At 35.8% G+C, this 17,962-nt stretch overlaps 1 protein-coding gene and 1 long non-coding RNA gene across 3 annotated transcripts; both read right to left on the minus strand.

Moving 5' to 3' along the window:
- Positions 1 to 5,816: 5,816 nt before the first annotated feature.
- On the minus strand, positions 5,817 to 17,833 carry LOC100375834 (large ribosomal subunit protein eL33-like). The gene is made up of 5 exons (XM_002738811.4): positions 17,764 to 17,833; positions 13,093 to 13,149; positions 8,134 to 8,286; positions 7,286 to 7,433; positions 5,817 to 5,901 (listed from the first exon to the last, which is right to left on the minus strand). The coding sequence occupies exons 2-5, from the start codon at positions 13,107 to 13,109 to the stop codon at positions 5,878 to 5,880; spliced, it is 342 nt and encodes a 113-aa protein (XP_002738857.1). The 5' UTR covers positions 13,110 to 13,149; positions 17,764 to 17,833; the 3' UTR covers positions 5,817 to 5,877.
- Positions 8,305 to 12,170, minus strand: LOC144359602 (uncharacterized). 2 transcript variants are annotated; one of them, XR_013422047.2, is made up of 2 exons: positions 11,655 to 12,170; positions 8,305 to 11,032 (listed from the first exon to the last, which is right to left on the minus strand). It is a non-coding gene; the product is annotated as an uncharacterized LOC144359602 (long non-coding RNA). The 2 variants fall into 2 exon arrangements; XR_014929116.1 differs by having other exon boundaries at positions 11,288 to 12,170.
- Positions 17,834 to 17,962: the final 129 nt, after the last annotated feature.

The raw sequence follows: 17,962 nt of genomic DNA on the forward strand, positions 1-17,962 counted from the left end.
GGTTAACAGATACGCGAAAACAAATTCATGACAATACGATGCTGCAGTAATAACACAATAATGGAATAAGCACAAAATAATGTTTAAATAAAGACCAAATAACCGAATAATGACCAAATAATAACCAAACAAGTTTCCAAATAAAGATCAAACAACTAAACAATGTTCAAATAATGACACCAAGCTAATTTTGGCGGTATTCTCACCCCATACTATACAAGTTAATTGCGTGTTATTTTCATGCAGGTTGAATTTAATGGCATTGTTCAGATTGGTGGCGTCATGATAGATGAGGATTCTAATCATATATAAGTCAAGGCTGTATTCCTTGCGTCGATAGTAAATAACATTACGTGTACGTGTACGTGTACGTGTACTACATAGACAACCACCACCCAATCAAACCCATAGAAAAAGGGGTGACAACCACCACCCAACCCAGACCGTAGAAATAGGGGTGACAACCAACGCCCAATTAAGCCCATAGAAAAAGGGATGAAAACCATCACCCAACCAAGCCCATAGAAATAAGGGATGACAACCACCACCCAATCAAGACCATAGAAAAAGGGATGACAACCACCACCCAATCAAGCCCATAGAAAAAGGGATGACAACCACCCCAGCCCAGACCATACAAATAGGGATAACAACCACCACTCAACCCAGCCCATAAAAAAAGATTATAGCCTCCACACCACCCCGGTTCATAAAAATAGAAAGACCCACCATCACGTTGCTGCACATACATAACAACGAACACAATAATTGATAATAATTAGAGTTCAGTGGGTACCATTCCCTTGGGATGGTCTGGACAGACGCGCGTCCGCCCAATTACCGTTGCCCAATACAGTTTCACGAAGTTCATTAGATTTGTGTTTTATATGTTGCGATTAGATTGCCAATAGCCATGCAAGGTTATTGCTACGTTTACAGGACAATATATGTGAAAAATAAATCGGGGTATGAACCCAATTACGAGTTAATACATGGGATTCTGTAGGGGTATAAACACGACCCGTTAAATTAACTAAGTAAAATCTTTGCCATTTTTTTCAAAATCCGATGTAATGAAACAATGTGCTTGGGACAACATTTTGAAAAAAAAAAATGGAGCTATTTGTAAAGAGACGGTTTTCAGTGATTTGTCCTATACTAACGATGGGAAATAGAACTTTACGCGTTCACTTTGAACGTTCGGAAAAATGGATCAATTGAACAAGTTCGACCATGTAAAGAACATTCAACGAACCCAGTGTGTTTTGTGGATACCATTTCAGAGCTACTACACAGTAAATAAGGCTGATTTTTCCATTAGGGTTAGTTATCAAATCATTGACATGATTTTAGGTCGTCTTTTTCTTATGAGTAATAATATGCAAGTCAGGCAAATAAATAAAACTGCACAATATCGCACTGCAAACACTATAGAACATATTACGGTACGCGTTACAGACGCACTCGAAATTCCAAAGCAACTCAAGTTCCTCTGATGCTGACGTAGATACGTTCAAATCGATTAACGACATATTCCCGAAGAGTGTGGATGTCTTGAATTGCTCTCGATATGGCATTGGTTGGGTTACGTGTTGCAAGAGATGACGCACATATTTCAATTCGCCGGTATGAGAGTGTTCACAACATTTCTCCATGTTCATATGGGACTTCTTCCTTCACAGACACAGAAGGAGAGATAGAGTATGTTTGCAAATTCGCTAACACTTATATGAAACCCGTTCGTAGTAAGTCGCAACCAGCCATTCCCACCAAATACGACCCGCAAATATTTGTCAAAGAAATCGGACTCGGAGGGAGGTGTTCGTCGGTTGTGAATTTGCAAACAGTGACCAATTCTATCATCGGCATATCTACACGTCTAGGGAGTGCACCAAGCAACACGAAAGTTCCGTCCGATCTTGTGAGACCAAATCGTATATCTAAAACAGGCTTGACTTACACATCAAACAAAGGGCCGGCTTTACAATACTCACTTGTTAACACTACGAACACTACGCCTAAATGCTATGATAAAATATACTCCATAATGACAAGAGACTATTGGATGAACCAACCTGATCTCTCATACGATCTTTTACTTAACGTGCCTAACAATATAGATAATAATATCACCAAGAACGGACCAACAAAACAAAAAACCCCGTTGAAACGCAAACGCATCGATTTGGGACAGATGATCGGACACCATATAATGGAACAGCAGAGTGGTAATATAACAATTAACACCGATGAACAAAATACTCCAATAATGGGAAATAGTATTGGAGGATCTGCCGAGGTGACTTGGTCTACGAGAAGCACGCCAATTGTGTCTTCTTGGGAAAACAGTACTGTGAACCACGTGCAAGATTTCAAGTCGAGATCGAAATCAGCACAAGTTGCAGGCGAAAAAAGAAAAGCAACTCGGGAGCTATTTCCCGATATCGATAAAAAACGACGAACAATACCTGACGGCGATATTTTGAATTCCACATGTAAGTACTGTTATTAAAGTAATATACATTATTGTATGTAGAAATACAATCGCTTCAGACTCATCATAAAACCTTTCACGTACGTTATGCTATATTTTAAAATTGCGACACAACAAATACATAAAGCAATACGTGATTTTGCTTTCATCACCCCAAATTTGAGATTATCACCAAACTTTGACTTTTTAAATTGAAAGCCATTGAAATAAATGAATAAATGAGAATTGAACATTTGTTTGCGTGCTACAGTGACATTGGGAACTTGTCCTAATATTTGTTTTGAACAATTCCATAGAACACAACAAAATTGCATTTTTCGACCCATTTTTAAAACCCAGATATGACATATGATAGGTACATATGGTAAAAGCGTTATAATACTGCACAAATGGCAATTATCTACTAAAATACAACCATCATTTTCATACATCAGTTGTGGAGGAACATTGATAACGCTAGGATAGTGTTTTCATACATCAATTTTGGAGCATGTGAAACTGATTACTTTCTGTACTTTACAGATTTAAGTCATTGCAACGTATGGAATGAATTAAACAAAGATGCCGAAGAATTGAGCGAGTTTCTGAAGAACGGGTTCAATGATGATGTTAACTGCGACTGCAATGAATGCTGGCAAATATGGAAAACGCTACACTGTGTTTGTGAAACCCTGTCTGACTGTGGTTTTGTACCGTACTAGCATGGAACGACGACTTCAGATTGGTTGACCAGCAGTATTAATCAAGACATTCAATTTACACAAATAATAGTATTAAAATATGGGACATGTATTTATTATTGAATAACTATTAATTATTAACAAATAATAGTATAATAACATTAATAATAATAAAAAGCATAAAGTACTGAGGGGATCTCTGAGCACGAATCAATCCATTTGAGTCCCGATGTCTTCTTTAGAAGTTAAAGGGTGGTGGCATGTGCAACATTTGTGTTTGCGCTCTTCAAAATACCTAATTAAAGCTTGGTAGCGTCTCATTTTGTACTCGTTGATTAGACTGGCACAGTCATGCGATTAATTTGTTTTTGTAGTTCAAATAAAATACAAAAAATCGCGAAATGGAGGTGTTAGTGCGAAATCACCCCAGGATTTCGCGCTCACACCTCCATTTCGCGATTTTTTGTATTTTATTTGGGATACACCAGTCCTTTATTGATGTAAATATTTTACAAGCATTGGTGCCTAATTTAATTATTTTAAGGGACGTAATTTTCAGCTTTATTCAAAGCAATTCAGATATTTTAGTATAAAAACAAATGCTCTCAGACAAAATTTTGTACAGGTGTCTGTAAAATATTATTTACTGAGACAAATATGAACTGCCTTAATATATTCATTGTGTGACTACTGTATTATTTGAAAAGTGAAAAAAAAATGTTTATGCAAATCAACTTAAGTAGTTATGATTGGAATGCATGTAAAGCATATGGCTAATTAGACTTGACTTTGCATACGACAATGGACAGATGTTGAATCTCCAGTGGAGAGAGACCAACAGTACTGTTGCCTCCAGAGAATCTACATATTCAAACACTGCAAACTTTGTTTCTGAAGCGAGTTTTTAAATTAGTATTATAAAAGCTCTAATAGCAACAAACAAATTCTTGTGTATTTTGATTTTCAAAATACATAGAGTTCGTCAAATACAGAATATACATTTTTGAGTACAATTTTCCTTTCAAAATGTGGATGCAAGCTTTTGCATTTTGTTTTGACAACGTTAGTCCAAACAGAATTCCTATTGGCTTCAGATTTTGATCAATAGTACTAATTCATAGGAGTGCTTATATCGATTATCTGACATGTTTTCTGTCAAGATTTTATTGGCAAGTTTGCAAATGTTTAGCAGACTGATCAGACTGTTGGCATTGAAACCCAGTCTAGTATTCCCTCGAGATTTGGAAGATGCATTACCAAGATCAGTGACCTTTGAATGTGCATCACTGATCAAATAGAAACTTTTGCATATTTTCACACAGGACATGTCATTCATACTAAAGGAGATTTTATACTAATGAATTATATGACCAAGTTTGATAAAGTTTGGAATAGAATTAGTAAAGTTATTGTGCACACATTAACAATTATTAACAAGTCATTGTCAATGACACGTCCCCGTTCCGTTCATATTTGAGTGACATATACATTCAAAGCAGATCATGACCGAAATGCACCTGCATAACACATTGTGCTAAATCTGAACAAAATCCATCCATGCATGACTGAGATCCGGTTCTGGAATTGTGAAAATACGTGATTTTGATGCATTTTCGGCCTTAAAATGGCCATCATTCCACTATTGTTAAGCAGATCATGAAACAAATGCACATATCTATTTGTGACATGATGTATCATGTGTGTGAAGTTTGAACTTTATCAATCCAGACACGTCTTGGATACGGATCCAGAACTGAATTCTTTAACAAAATGGCCGCCAGTCGGCCATTTCGAACTTGATCCGAAAAAAAAAAAGACGTGCATCAAGGTCCTATTATGTTTAATGTATGTACCAAATTTGAACAAAATCCGTCCATGCATAACTGAGATCCGGAATGGTGAAAATGTGCGATTTTGATGCATTTTCGGCCTTAAAATGGCCGCTATTCGGCTATCGTTAATCAGATCATGAAAAAAATGCATGTGCATATGTCCCATATAATGTGTGATGTATGAGTGAAGTTTGAACTTAATCGGTCCATGCCTGTTCGAGATACAGGTGATCACGGACGGACGCACACAGGGCAAAACACAAGTCCCAGTTTTTCGGACTGCGTCCGAACGGGGACTAACAACTACAGACATTTCCCCATGTTAATATATACCTTTCTCTTCCATCTTTGATGATGTGGGCAAGCTAACAATTGCCATGACTGGGCAAGTCTTATCAGATCATTCAATCTACAATTGAATCAACATTTCCACTCACTAATGCCCATCTTTCAAACAGTCTTCATTTAAAGATTCTCCAGGGACAGAATAGATCAACTTCACACACTACATTGAAATGCTATGGTCTGTGTTCACTCAGTGATGTCATGAACATGCAAGTAGCTGTACAAAACGAGTTTCATGAAGCACCTAATCAGGTATACAAAACATGGCTGACACTATTTCAACACTGTTCCAATTCCCAAAGCATGTTCAAAGGCCTATAATCTGGGCATTTTGATGAAACTAGGCATTTTCATAGGCACTTTAAGTGATTTGCATTCAATCCAAATTAATTATAATTTACATGCATAACAAGTATTGTATGTAATTGGGAGCTAGCCAAGATTGATTAATGAATAGACGCAATATGGCTTTTATAACTTTATTTTGTATTTGTCTTTCAGCTCAAAAACAAATTACAGCACATCTTTAGATCCTTGATGGATACAGCATCTGGAAAAACAAAAAAAAACATATTCACAAAAGTTTGAATTTTATATTGAAACAAGCAAACAAAAATGTTGATACTAACGAATAGTCATTGGTGCTATTGAGGGGTCAAATAAGTGCACACACTTTTGTTTCAATGCATCAGAATTTAGCTTGTAACAATCTTCGAGGAAAAATACAAAAATGAAAAGTGGAACTAAATTATATTAGTTTATGAACATAAGCAATTGTGGAGGTCCAGCAAAAATGCAGCATCTAAATCCTTCTGAAATATTTTCATTTGATTTTTTCACCACTTACAGCCGTTCTGAGAATTATTCGGACAGTCAGTTAGCAAAATGACTTGCAACTTTGCAAAACATTTTGGTCTTTGCCCAATCTAGACTTGTCAGCGCCACTTGAGTGACGGGCGCGTGGTTTGAGATTACCATTTCATAGGGATTGTCGGCTTGGTGAATTGCAAGTATTATCTAGCGTGCGTTTACAGCAACCATTCTTTATTTTTTATAATTATATTGTAATTATTTTCAGTAATTTTGAAAATCACAAGTTGGGTGTTGCTTAAATCTGACGAAAAATGTCAACCCCTCGCTCATTTTTGTCAGTTGTACCTGTTACAAAAATGGACTAGACATAATAGCGGTCGTTATAACCAGTCATTTTCAAACTGCAGTTGAAAATGTGATTCGATCAAGGAAGGCACTTTTGATTTGACAAAGTCCATCAAACCGTTATAATCAAGTTTTCCGTCCATGTATCCCTGACGTACTCTCCCAGCTCGGTATAAAATCTGAATTTGATACATAATGCACCAGTAATGTAAAAACAACTTTTAGTTTGGTCCAAAACTGTCGCGAAACTGCAGCGCGTCCCACTAAGAAACTTTACTTTGAGCCTTCCCACCAACGACGAGTTCATTAACACTCGAGAGTTGTTTTGTAAATTGCGCTCTGTCAGGTGGACTCAGATGGTTATAACAGTTTAAAATAACACTTTGAATGCATATACAACACATAACGTGTTAATATATTGGTAACCAACGCGTATCGTTTTGAAAAAGCGTTTTACTCGCATCTTGCAAGATAATGGAATGATTCCAATTGTGGGCGTGCCGATACAACAGCGCCGTCAAGTCTAGATTGGAAAAGACCTAAGTGTTTTGCAAAGTTCCAAGATAGATTGCGAACTCACTGCCCGAATAATTCTCAGAATGGCTGTAACACATTACTTGGGGATGCCATTACATAGTCATTTGGATGGCTTGGGTTACAATATTATTTATGCAAGCTGTCATAAAGCTGACATGATTAGCAATAAATTGTATAAAATATAGAATATGGTTTTTATGAAATGATCCCAAATAACATCAATAATACTGGAGACTTACAATTCTAATTCTTTTTCCCATAGCTTTTGATGGCAAGTTTCTCCTGAATTTGGCCCTTACAGCACCGCTTTTGCCATGTGCCCTGGTAACTTTCCCCCAGATTACACGAACATTTGTGGGTTTTTCTCTGCCAGGTGTTTTCGTCTTACTGCAATGAAAGTTGAAAATGTGTCATTACAGCCCTCTAAATTGTGACCATTTTGGTCACCATTCTGAACAAATTTAAGTGAATGGCGATTAAACAAATCATCTACCAAAAATCTGGCTGGCAACAAAACTTTGTTAACCTAAAACTTACTATACAACACTACAATCCACAGTTCAACCCATGTATTTTTTATTTGTTATAACATACAACTATCGCTGAATATTTGGCAATTTCCAGTGATATAAACAATGCAGTTTGCAGCAGAATTGTGATTGAAAGTGAACTTTATCTCAATTAATCAGGGTTGGGCAATACAATACATTCTGTCAGGTCAGTCTGCGCATGCAAGTTTTCATGGTAATGTATGGAAGTCATGAAGACAGCCAATCAGTGATGATACAAAATTCTCTGAATGGTTGGATTCCAAGCCCTTCCAAAGGTGCTTTGACACAAATTTGCAATACTGTGCACATTGGCAATATTCACATTAACTTATTTATTTTCATAATATTTGCCATGTCAACATCCAACAAATCTACACAGCAAAAATCAAGTAAAACAGCTGAAGGTTTTTTGATAAATCTTCCACAAACAGAGATAACAGACACACTACCTTGTCATAGTTTATACCAGACTAACTAACTAGAAGTAATGTCAGTGAAAACTACCTGGTTGTGTGACCAATTATTATTCAACTTACTTTTTTGCCTTGTATACATATGCACATTTCTTTCCCAAATAAAATTCAGTTTCCTTCCTTGTTGTGACTCCCTCTATTCGTAGAAGAGATGTGTTTTCACGTTGGTTTTTTAAACCACGTTTGTAACCAGTAAAGACTGCTTTCGAATAAAGCCTGAAAAATGTATTCATAATTACACAAACAAATAAGCAAACTGATGGTTGAAATAGTTCTGCTATATGGTATGATCCTTACCTAAGTTCATCACCTAAATCAGTCATATCAAATTTATAGAAAAGCTACAAGGACATTTTATGAGCCAGTGCTCAATATTAGAGGTGGTCATGCTTCAGTCTCAACAGATTATTTGCATATTACCAGTTAACAATCATGTGTCTGTCTCAAAGTTGCATTGTGCTTGATTTATCATGACTTGCCGTGTAAAACTTTTTGTGGGATAGTTAAGTATGATTGTATATTGTTCAAGTTAAGTTTCAATAACAACAAGTCATTGAAAATGACACAGTCCCCGTTAAATTTTTGAAAGTTCTCTTTGTGCTCGTCATATTAAAGTGGAGGGGTTGTCGTGAGTGTGTCCTTGAAACTTGAGTCCCAAGTGGCGTATACAACAGATTGTTTATTTACATCAAATTCAAACACGTATTGTGTGACGACCCCTCTGGTTTAAGACATAGCAAAGAAAAACATAGATCACAAGTGAAAGCATGTCCAAGTTATCACATTTTAAACCATTTTAAACCAAGATGGCCGCCAGTCGGCCATATTTGATGGAATTGCTTGGTATCCATTTATGACATGCTAAATATCAATGAAAATGATACATGGGTGACAGAGATATAATAGTAATATGGCCAAAAATAAAAACAGCCGTTATTCGGCCATCTTTGATCTGATTATGAAACAAAGTGACATGTATGATGCATGTGCTAAATACGAATGAAAATGATACATAAATCTTGGAAATATAGCAGTAAGGTCAAACAGTCAGATGGCTGTCAATCAGCCATCCTTGATCTGATTTTGAAACAAATACGACTCCGGACAGACGGACGGACAGACACTGAATTATAAGTCCCCGTTTTCTGACTTCGTCTGAACGGGGACTAATAACAGCACTGACAAAACAGCAACTGCTGCAGACTGATTCCAATTCCAAGTAGAAAGTAATGAAAAAAGTTGCGAGAAAGTTGCTATTGAACCAAACAGACCTCAGGTTCATGATGAGTCAAGATAATGACTTGGACACTGACCAAAGTTTGGACTACCAATGTTTTACCATGGACCGCCAAAACTAACAAAATCAAAATTCTAACTGTATGCCCCATCCCCAAATCAAAGAAAGCTTAGAAAGAACTCCTTTGTTGGTGATTAATAAGCAACAAGCAGCCTCTCGGCTGGGATAGCTCCATTGTTAGCAATGCACATTTCAATTAAAGAACAGAAGATATTGTTAAATCAAAGAAAGCTTAGAAAGAACTCCCGTGTGCTGAGAGTATTGAAGACACATTAAAAATTAATTAAAAATTACTTGTACCTGATATATTGATGGAAAAGCTGAAAACTAATTATGTAAATCAGGTAACAAATATGAATAGAACAGAACAAACAAATTATGAATTATTATGCTAATTAAAGAATTAATATGAACAAATTTTAACCCAAAATTAATCAGGCCTGACTATTGTTCTAGAGCATTTATGTACCAAATTTTATTCAAATGTGATGATCAGTAATTGAGATATCAGTGTTAATTAATTATGTTAATTAATAAGCATAAATATTCACCAAAAACTAATTGGGTTTCTGCATAGTTCTCTTTAAAAGTTTCATTAAAATCCAATTCGTGGTTCTTTATATATCAGTGGAACATTATGCAAATTAGGTAATTAATATCCAATTAAAACTAATCAGGTCTCTGCATAATCCTAGAAGATCTATGTAGCAAGTCTCATTGAAATATGATTACTACTTGATATATCAAAAGCTGAAAATTAATTAATTATGCAAATTAGGTAATTAATATGTACTCATATTACCCTAAAAACTATCAGGTCTGTGCAGTGTCCTATGACATTTATGTACCAAGTGTCATTGAAATGTGATTACTACTTGAAATATCAAAAGCTGAAAATTAATTAATTATGCAAATTAGATAATTAATATGTACTCATATTACCCTAAAAACTATCTGGTCTGTGCAGTGTCCTATGACATCTATGTACCAAGTTTTGAGATTATCAGTGTTAAAGCCAAAAATTGTTTAATCATGCAAATTAGGTAATTAATATTGCACAGATTTTCACCCAAAACTAATCAAATCTGCGCATTAGTTCAGAGCATCTATGTGGCAAGTTTTATCAAAATCCAATGAGTGGTTCTTTAGATATCAGTGGAACAGTCATGGAACAACTAAAAATCAGCTAATTATCATGCAAATTAGGTAATTAATATGCCCAGGCAAAACCTAATCAAATCCGCGCATTGGCCCAGAGCATCTATGCACCAAGTTTCATCAGACAGACGGACACACATGCATACATACACACACCAGTGTTCTCCCCAGGCTCAGAGGCAAGCATGGCGGTCTAATTTGCATGTTAATTTGCATACTAATTTGCATATTTTTCAGGATTCACTCTCACAAAAACAAACACACAAGACAGTATTAAAATGTATGAGAGACTTTATTTAAATTCCATAATACTTTAAATAATATACCATAATTTGACAAGATCGTCATTTAATGTGAACTGTTCCATAAAACTTGTTGTGCTCCAAACATTGGCTGCCTTACTGTAGTTAAAGTCGATCGTCATAGACTTGCACGGGACTTTGTTCCATAAAGAAGATCCACTCTTTGCAATCATGTTGTGCTTTGAGCATTAACTGCACAACATTCCTAGTGGGAAAAAATGATAAATAATAAAAAAAAAAAACGACGAGGATTGAGGTTCAAATAAATGTAAACATAACGATTGAATTGTGCCACGATCGGGAACCCAGTGCCGTATGGATAGGATTTCGTCTGCAAAACATGTTGTTTACATGTTGGTTTTGTCAGGTCAACGACAAGGAGACTCGGGAATTTCAAGGAAAAAAAACATGAGGTCACTATTCAATTAAAATTAAAACGTAATAATAGAATTATGTATACAAATCGGGATTCCATCGATCATAGCGCGTGATGATAGCAGCTGTCGTTCGCAAGACGTTGACAGGCCGCCATCTTGGAAATACCTGCACAGGTCAACATGTGACCGGAAGATTACAAAATTCGATTTTTTTTTTGGCTTGGACAAATTATAACATACGCGTACCCATTAATCTATGAAGATATCCATAAATAATCTAAAAAAATGTTGACAGTAACGAGTGATGTTTTTTTTTTTCATGTCGTGTCTATACCAGCCTCGTGTCTAAGATGTTGATTGAAATCGGTGTAGGCCTACCATGTTCAGTGTTCTTACGATCGGCAAAACAACACACACTGGCATTTTATTTCTAAAATTACGAAATCTTACCTGAACAATTGACCTTAACCAGGGAAATGTCTTTTTCCACGACTCATCAAAACCAGCCTCACGCCGTTTCTGTGTTTCTACACGCTTCCGTTTCTGTGCTGTGCTAGCGGTGATTGTACGTTTCAGCCGGGCGGCATCACCTTTTTTTCCTTTACATGTTTTGTCATATAGCATCTCGATGTTTGCAACTTGAGTGACAATTTGTTCCCCATTGACAGCGTCTGTACTTCACACGTGTTTAACAATGGGACTGTTTAATTTGTCCCGGCAAGTTCAAACCGCCGTGGTGTAGACGGTGATAATTTATGCAGTGCTACGTGTGAGCGGGTCAAATGGACGTTAACAATGCATCCTATTAGCATGGCGGTGAAGTTGTAAGCATGGCGGTCCGAGCCCAAGCGTGGCGGCCGGGTCGCCAAGCATGGCGATGCTGCCATTCTTTGTTCTATGTGGGGAGAACACTGCACACACACACACACACACACACATACATACATACAGACACACTAACTGCAAAGACTCCCATTGTGTGCTTTGCACACAATGGGAGTCAAAAACTATGTACAAATATATGTACAACTTTTTGTACCAAATGACAAAAATATTCTTTAAAAATAGAGAAATAATGATCTTGTCACTAAATTAACATCGAAACAGACTGAGGTCCATCCAATGATTACCGAATTTGTACAAAAACTGAAGTACAATTTTTATGACTTTACGTTAGTCAGTATTTTACCGAATCGCGCGTGAACTAAATTGCACACATTTTTGCCAACGACGCAAGCATAAAATGATACTTTGTATGTCGTACTGTATCATTCTAAATAATTATGTTGCAACGTGACTAAGTCATTTTTTTATATTATATATTTTTCATATAATCAAAATCACATTGGACATGCGTAGTTTTATTTTTTATTAAAAATGTAAAACGTTCGCCCAAATTCAAATACTGAAGTCTACAGACCAAGTCTTTTCGACCAGCTTTGTTGCACATGTGATCACGTAACACAGAACACTATTGTTCTCCTAATTTGCATGCAAACAAAGCTATAAAAGTTAATGAGCTGCTTGCGTTAACGCAAAGCTAACCTGCGTTAATGAGGTGTTGGCTCGGTCCTAACGCAATCTTAACATGGCATTAACGCAAGTCAACGAATGAGTTAGGTAAGCAATAGACTGGCACAGTCGGGCGTTTAATTTATTTTTGTAGTTTAAAAATGATAAAAAAAATCTTATCGATTTTTTCCATTGCCAGTGCATTTTACAATGAAGAATTGCCGAGATTTACGCCAGGGAAACGCCCCAGATTGCATCTAAATTTCAAAACTTTTTCCGGACCCTTCCTCATGGCCACACGCCTTTGCCCACCAGGCTAAATTTTCAACCTGTGGAGAACACTGCATGTGTAGCTTGAAACTTTGGCAAATTATACCTTTTTGTATTAACCATTTTGAAGATGACTCAACCTGCTCAGCTCTCGCAACTGGAACTGGAAAAGAAAACAATAGTGTATATTTGTAAGTGTTCATGCATAAATAGTATCAACAATTCATGTGCTGACACAGCCCATGTAATATTTGAAATCTTAATATGTGGAGAATGCACTATGGTATTTCACAGCTCTCTATCACAATGTTGAAAACAAGCAATTGCATTACATAGACCCTGTCGGTTATCAAGTTTAAACAAGCAGCCTATCGGCTGAGATAGCTCCGCTGTTAGCAATGCACATTTCAATTAAAGAACTGAAGACATCATTAGAAAATGAACAATATGAATAGTATCAAAGCAATCGGACTTACAGTTTTTAACAAGAAGTCAAAAATATCACTTTTTACCAAAAATTACAAAAATATTCACCAAAATAAATTAATTAGAGAATTGAAGATATCATCACAAAACGAACAAATCTGAGAGAGGTCCACATGTAGTACCTATATATGTAATATCAAAGCAATCGGACTTACAGTTTTCAACAAGAAGTCGAAAATATCACTTTTTACCAAAAATGACAAAAATATTCACCAAAATTAGAGAATTGAAGATATCATCACAAAATGAACAAATCTGAGAGAGGTCCACATGTAGTACCTATATATGTAATATCAAAGCAATCGGACTTGCGGTTTTTAACAAGAAGTCAAAAAGATCACTTTTTACCAAAAATGACAAAAATATTCACCAAAATTAGAGAATTGAAGATATCATCACGAAATAAACAAATCTGAGAGAGGTCCACATGTAGTACATATATATATAGTATCAAAGCAATTGGACTTGCGGTTTTTAACAAGAAGTCGAAAATATCAGTTTTTACCAAAAATGACAAAAATATTCACCAAAATTAGAGAATTAAAGATATCATTACAAAATGAACAAATCTGAGAGAGGTCCACATGTAGTACCTATATATGTAATATCAAAGCATTTGCACTTGCGGTTTTTAACAAGAAGTCGAAAATATCAGTTTTTACCAAAAATGACAAAAATATTCACCAAAATTAGAGAATTAAAGATATCATTACAAAATGAACAAATCTGAGAGAGGTCCACATGTAGTACCTATATATGTAATATCAAAGCAATTGCACTTGCGGTTTTTAACAAGAAGTCGAAAATATCAGTTTTTACCAAAAATGACAAAAATATTCACCAAAATTAGAGAATTAAAGATATCATTACAAAATGAACAAATCTGAGAGAGGTCCACATGTAGTACCTATATATGTAATATCAAAGCATTTGCACTTGCGGTTTTTAACAAGAAGTCGAAAATATCAGTTTTTACCAAAAATGACAAAAATATTCACCAAAATTAGAGAATTAAAGATATCATTACAAAATGAACAAATCTGAGAGAGGTCCACATGTAGTACCTATATATGTAATATCAAAGCAATTGCACTTGCGGTTTTTAACAAGAAGTCGAAAATATCAGTTTTTACCAAAAATGACAAAAATATTCACCAAAATTAGAGAATTGAAGATATCATCACGAAATGAACAAATCTGAGAGAGGTCCACATGTAGTACCTATATATGTAGTATCAAAGCAATTGGACTTGCGGTTTTTAACAAGAAGTCGAAAATATCAGTTTTTACCAAAAATGACAAAAATAATCACCAAAATTAAAGAATTAAAGATATCATTACAAAATTAACAAATCTGAGAGAGGTCCACATGTAGTACCTATAGATGTACAGTGTTCTCCCCAGGAATTTAAACCACTGTGGCGGCCTAATTTGCATATCATTTACATAATAATAGAAATTGACCAAAGCACATTTACACCCACACAATAAACAACATATATTTTCAAAAACAAAGTGGCAGATATTTATTTGCTTTACACAGTGTTATAAACACTTTTATTTTGGGCACTTTTGTAATATTAATGAGCTCCGTCACAGTGCAAATATTTTTGTTTGGAGTCAAAAAATTACGTTTCACAACTTAGAAGAGTTTGAATTTAAAAATGAAACATTCTCAAAATGCAAATACTGCAGACTAAAAAGAAACAAATAAATTGTGAAAGATTAAATGAAACTCATCTGAAACGTTCCAGCCAGGATTATGTTCAAGACTTTCATGATCTTATTTACTACAAAATTCTCCTCCAAAAAAATCGACCACGTAATTATTTGGCGGATTGTTGGTTATTATTCCGACCATCAGCTTCTACAACGTTTACATTTACAATAAATGAACGAACAAATAACACTTCCAAACAATCATCAAAGTTACGGCGTGACATAACTTACTTCGCGATGTTATACACCGGTTATACCAATAATTCCTCTTACTCGGTCATGATGCCATGCAAAAATTAAATACTTCTTTTTTTATATGAATAAAACGTAAAATTTTAACTAGTTTTATCGGGAGAAATTATTTTTGATCACTCGATCACTTCGTGAAAAACACAGACCCGCCATGATAGCTGTGACGCGTTAGTTGACCGCATATGTCCTTTGACCCGGTGGGTCAAAAACGCCATTAACCAATCAGAATGCCGCATGGTAATGCCGGTAGAACCCGAAGCTTTCCGAATGATCGTGATCATAAAAATTACATTGCGGAAGTAAAGCGATGTCGTAGCACGATGTGTTGGTATGGATTTTAGATGAAACCTGCATGATGGTATTCGAAAGAGGTGATTAGCAATTTTTGAAAGGTAAAAGAAGTCTTGAAAGAAGAATTTTTACATGATTCACGATGATAACAGTTCAAATGTATTTTACCCAATCACGCAATAAACACCTTGTTTTTTCTTGAGTAGCGTATTAAACTGATCGTGAACTCCGCTTTGCCCATGTTACATCGGGGTGGAATTGATTTTGAATGAATTTTAGCTATCAATCTAAAGACTGCATCTATCATCAGAAAATATTTACTTACAAACAAAGAGGTGCTAATTTTACAAAATTGACTTGTATTGTTTAAAGCCGATACCACATCGCACGACTATGTCTTTTGTTTACAAGTTATTATCCACGACTGGCAGGATGCTTGTCGGTCGGTACGTAAGTATAATAACAATATGACAATAGTCGGACGCGTTTCCGTGGTGGTCGCTATTTTTGAGTGCCGGTCGGGCCGACCAGCGTGACGAAATCCCCAATGAAAAAAGCACTGTGGCGGTCTTGCTAATCACCGTGGCGGTGTCAGACCGGTGTGGCGGCAAATCGAAGCACTGTGGCGGGACCGCCACGCTGTTTACATCCTGGGGAGAACACTGGATGTAATATCAAAGCAATTGCACTTGCGGTTTTTAACAAGAAGTCGAAAATATCAGTTTTTACCAAAAATGACAAAAATATTCACCAAAATTAGAGAATTAAAGATATCAACATGAAATGAACAAACCTAAGAGAGGTCTACCCAAGGTACATATACACCAAGTATCAAAGCATTTAGGCTTGTAGTTTTCAAGAAGAAGTCGAAAAAGTAAAACATTGACACGGACGACGACGGACAATCACTCATATGATAAGCTCCGCTCGACAAAGTCGACAGCGGAGCTAAAAATGCATGAACAGTCATGGCACGTCATAGATACGGCTCTAGAACAGTATACATTAAAACAAAATGCCAGCCAGTTGACAATTTTGAATTTGATCTCATAAATGAATTAATGTATACCAAGGTTCCTTAATGTTCCACGTTCGCACAAAATGTAAATGTAATGACCAAGATCCAGTTGCAGAATGACAGAAAAGCTGGAATTTGATTTTGTGTGAGCAAGGACATCCCTATTTTTATTGTGCAAATATCTACAATGCGCATTGCTTAACATCAACTCTGCCCTTCCACTAGCCTGTGAATGTGCTAGTTTTCATTGGGACATTTGTCAGGACCCCACACACAATAATTGTTGGCAGCACTTATCTAAAAATAACCAGTTGTGCACGATTCAAAATGGTTGCAATGTTCTGTTGACAGTTGCAAATTTGACAATAAGACATGCACTTTTTCCACTTAAAATAGCCTATACATGCAGAATTGTATGAACCTTGTCTTCATTAAATATCATGGAGACAACACAATTTATTAGGTAAAGTAGTTACAGACTCTAAGAAATGAAATTCATCGTACAACGTCTGCTGAGGATGGTGTGCTTTTGAAAACGTCAATGACCGTTCTAATGTCAGTGTTAAGGTGACGTCGAGTTCCAATATAAATACCACCCCTAAACCAGCCATGTACCATGCTACCCTGCTGTAACACTCCGTGTCGTGCAATACATGAAATGACCCAACACTAACATGCTGCGGGAGTAACATTATTTAGTTTTCAATGCATTTTTTTCATATTTTGTAACACGACTCGCACTTTTCTTTCGTTGTTTTGGTTCACAATATTCTGATTGTACTCAAACTTGTCTCGCTGTAAACAAAATGTCATGGATTGCTGCTGGCTATCCCGAGAACCATGCAGTGAATATCCAATTCATCCTGCCTTCTGTGAACACTTGAATAATATTTAAATACTCAAATCGATCAACAAATATACACGCATTTGTACATGTGCTATATATGTGTAATTATAATTCTGGTTTGTTAATTACAACTGCAAAAACTACACATAAAACTCACTTATTACCTCAAGATGGCTGACTTCCGTAAAAGACCGATGTGTTAGTTTTTAGTTTCTCTCCTCCAATGAGTCACAATAATATTAAACGGCACAAACCAATATTCGATCTTGAACTTGCTAACTGATTGAATTAAAACATGCTTTATTTTTATCTTTATCTTTAAGTAATGTGTTTTCTACCCCTATATATCTAGTATAATTATGA

Source organism: Saccoglossus kowalevskii, chromosome 1, assembly GCF_978046115.1.
Source record: "Saccoglossus kowalevskii chromosome 1, keSacKowa6.1, whole genome shotgun sequence".
NCBI classification, from domain to species: Eukaryota; Metazoa; Hemichordata; class Enteropneusta; family Harrimaniidae; genus Saccoglossus; species Saccoglossus kowalevskii.

Bases quoted from the DNA above. Each gene is read 5' to 3' on its own strand.
- LOC100375834 (XM_002738811.4), bottom strand. The intron at 7,434-8,133 runs GTAAGTTGAATA...CTTTCATTGCAG, and splicing joins TATGTATACAAGGCAAAAAA to TAAGACGAAAACACCTGGCA. The intron at 5,902-7,285 runs GTAAGTCTCCAG...TTGTTTTTCCAG, and splicing joins TGGGAAAAAGAATTAGAATT to ATGCTGTATCCATCAAGGAT.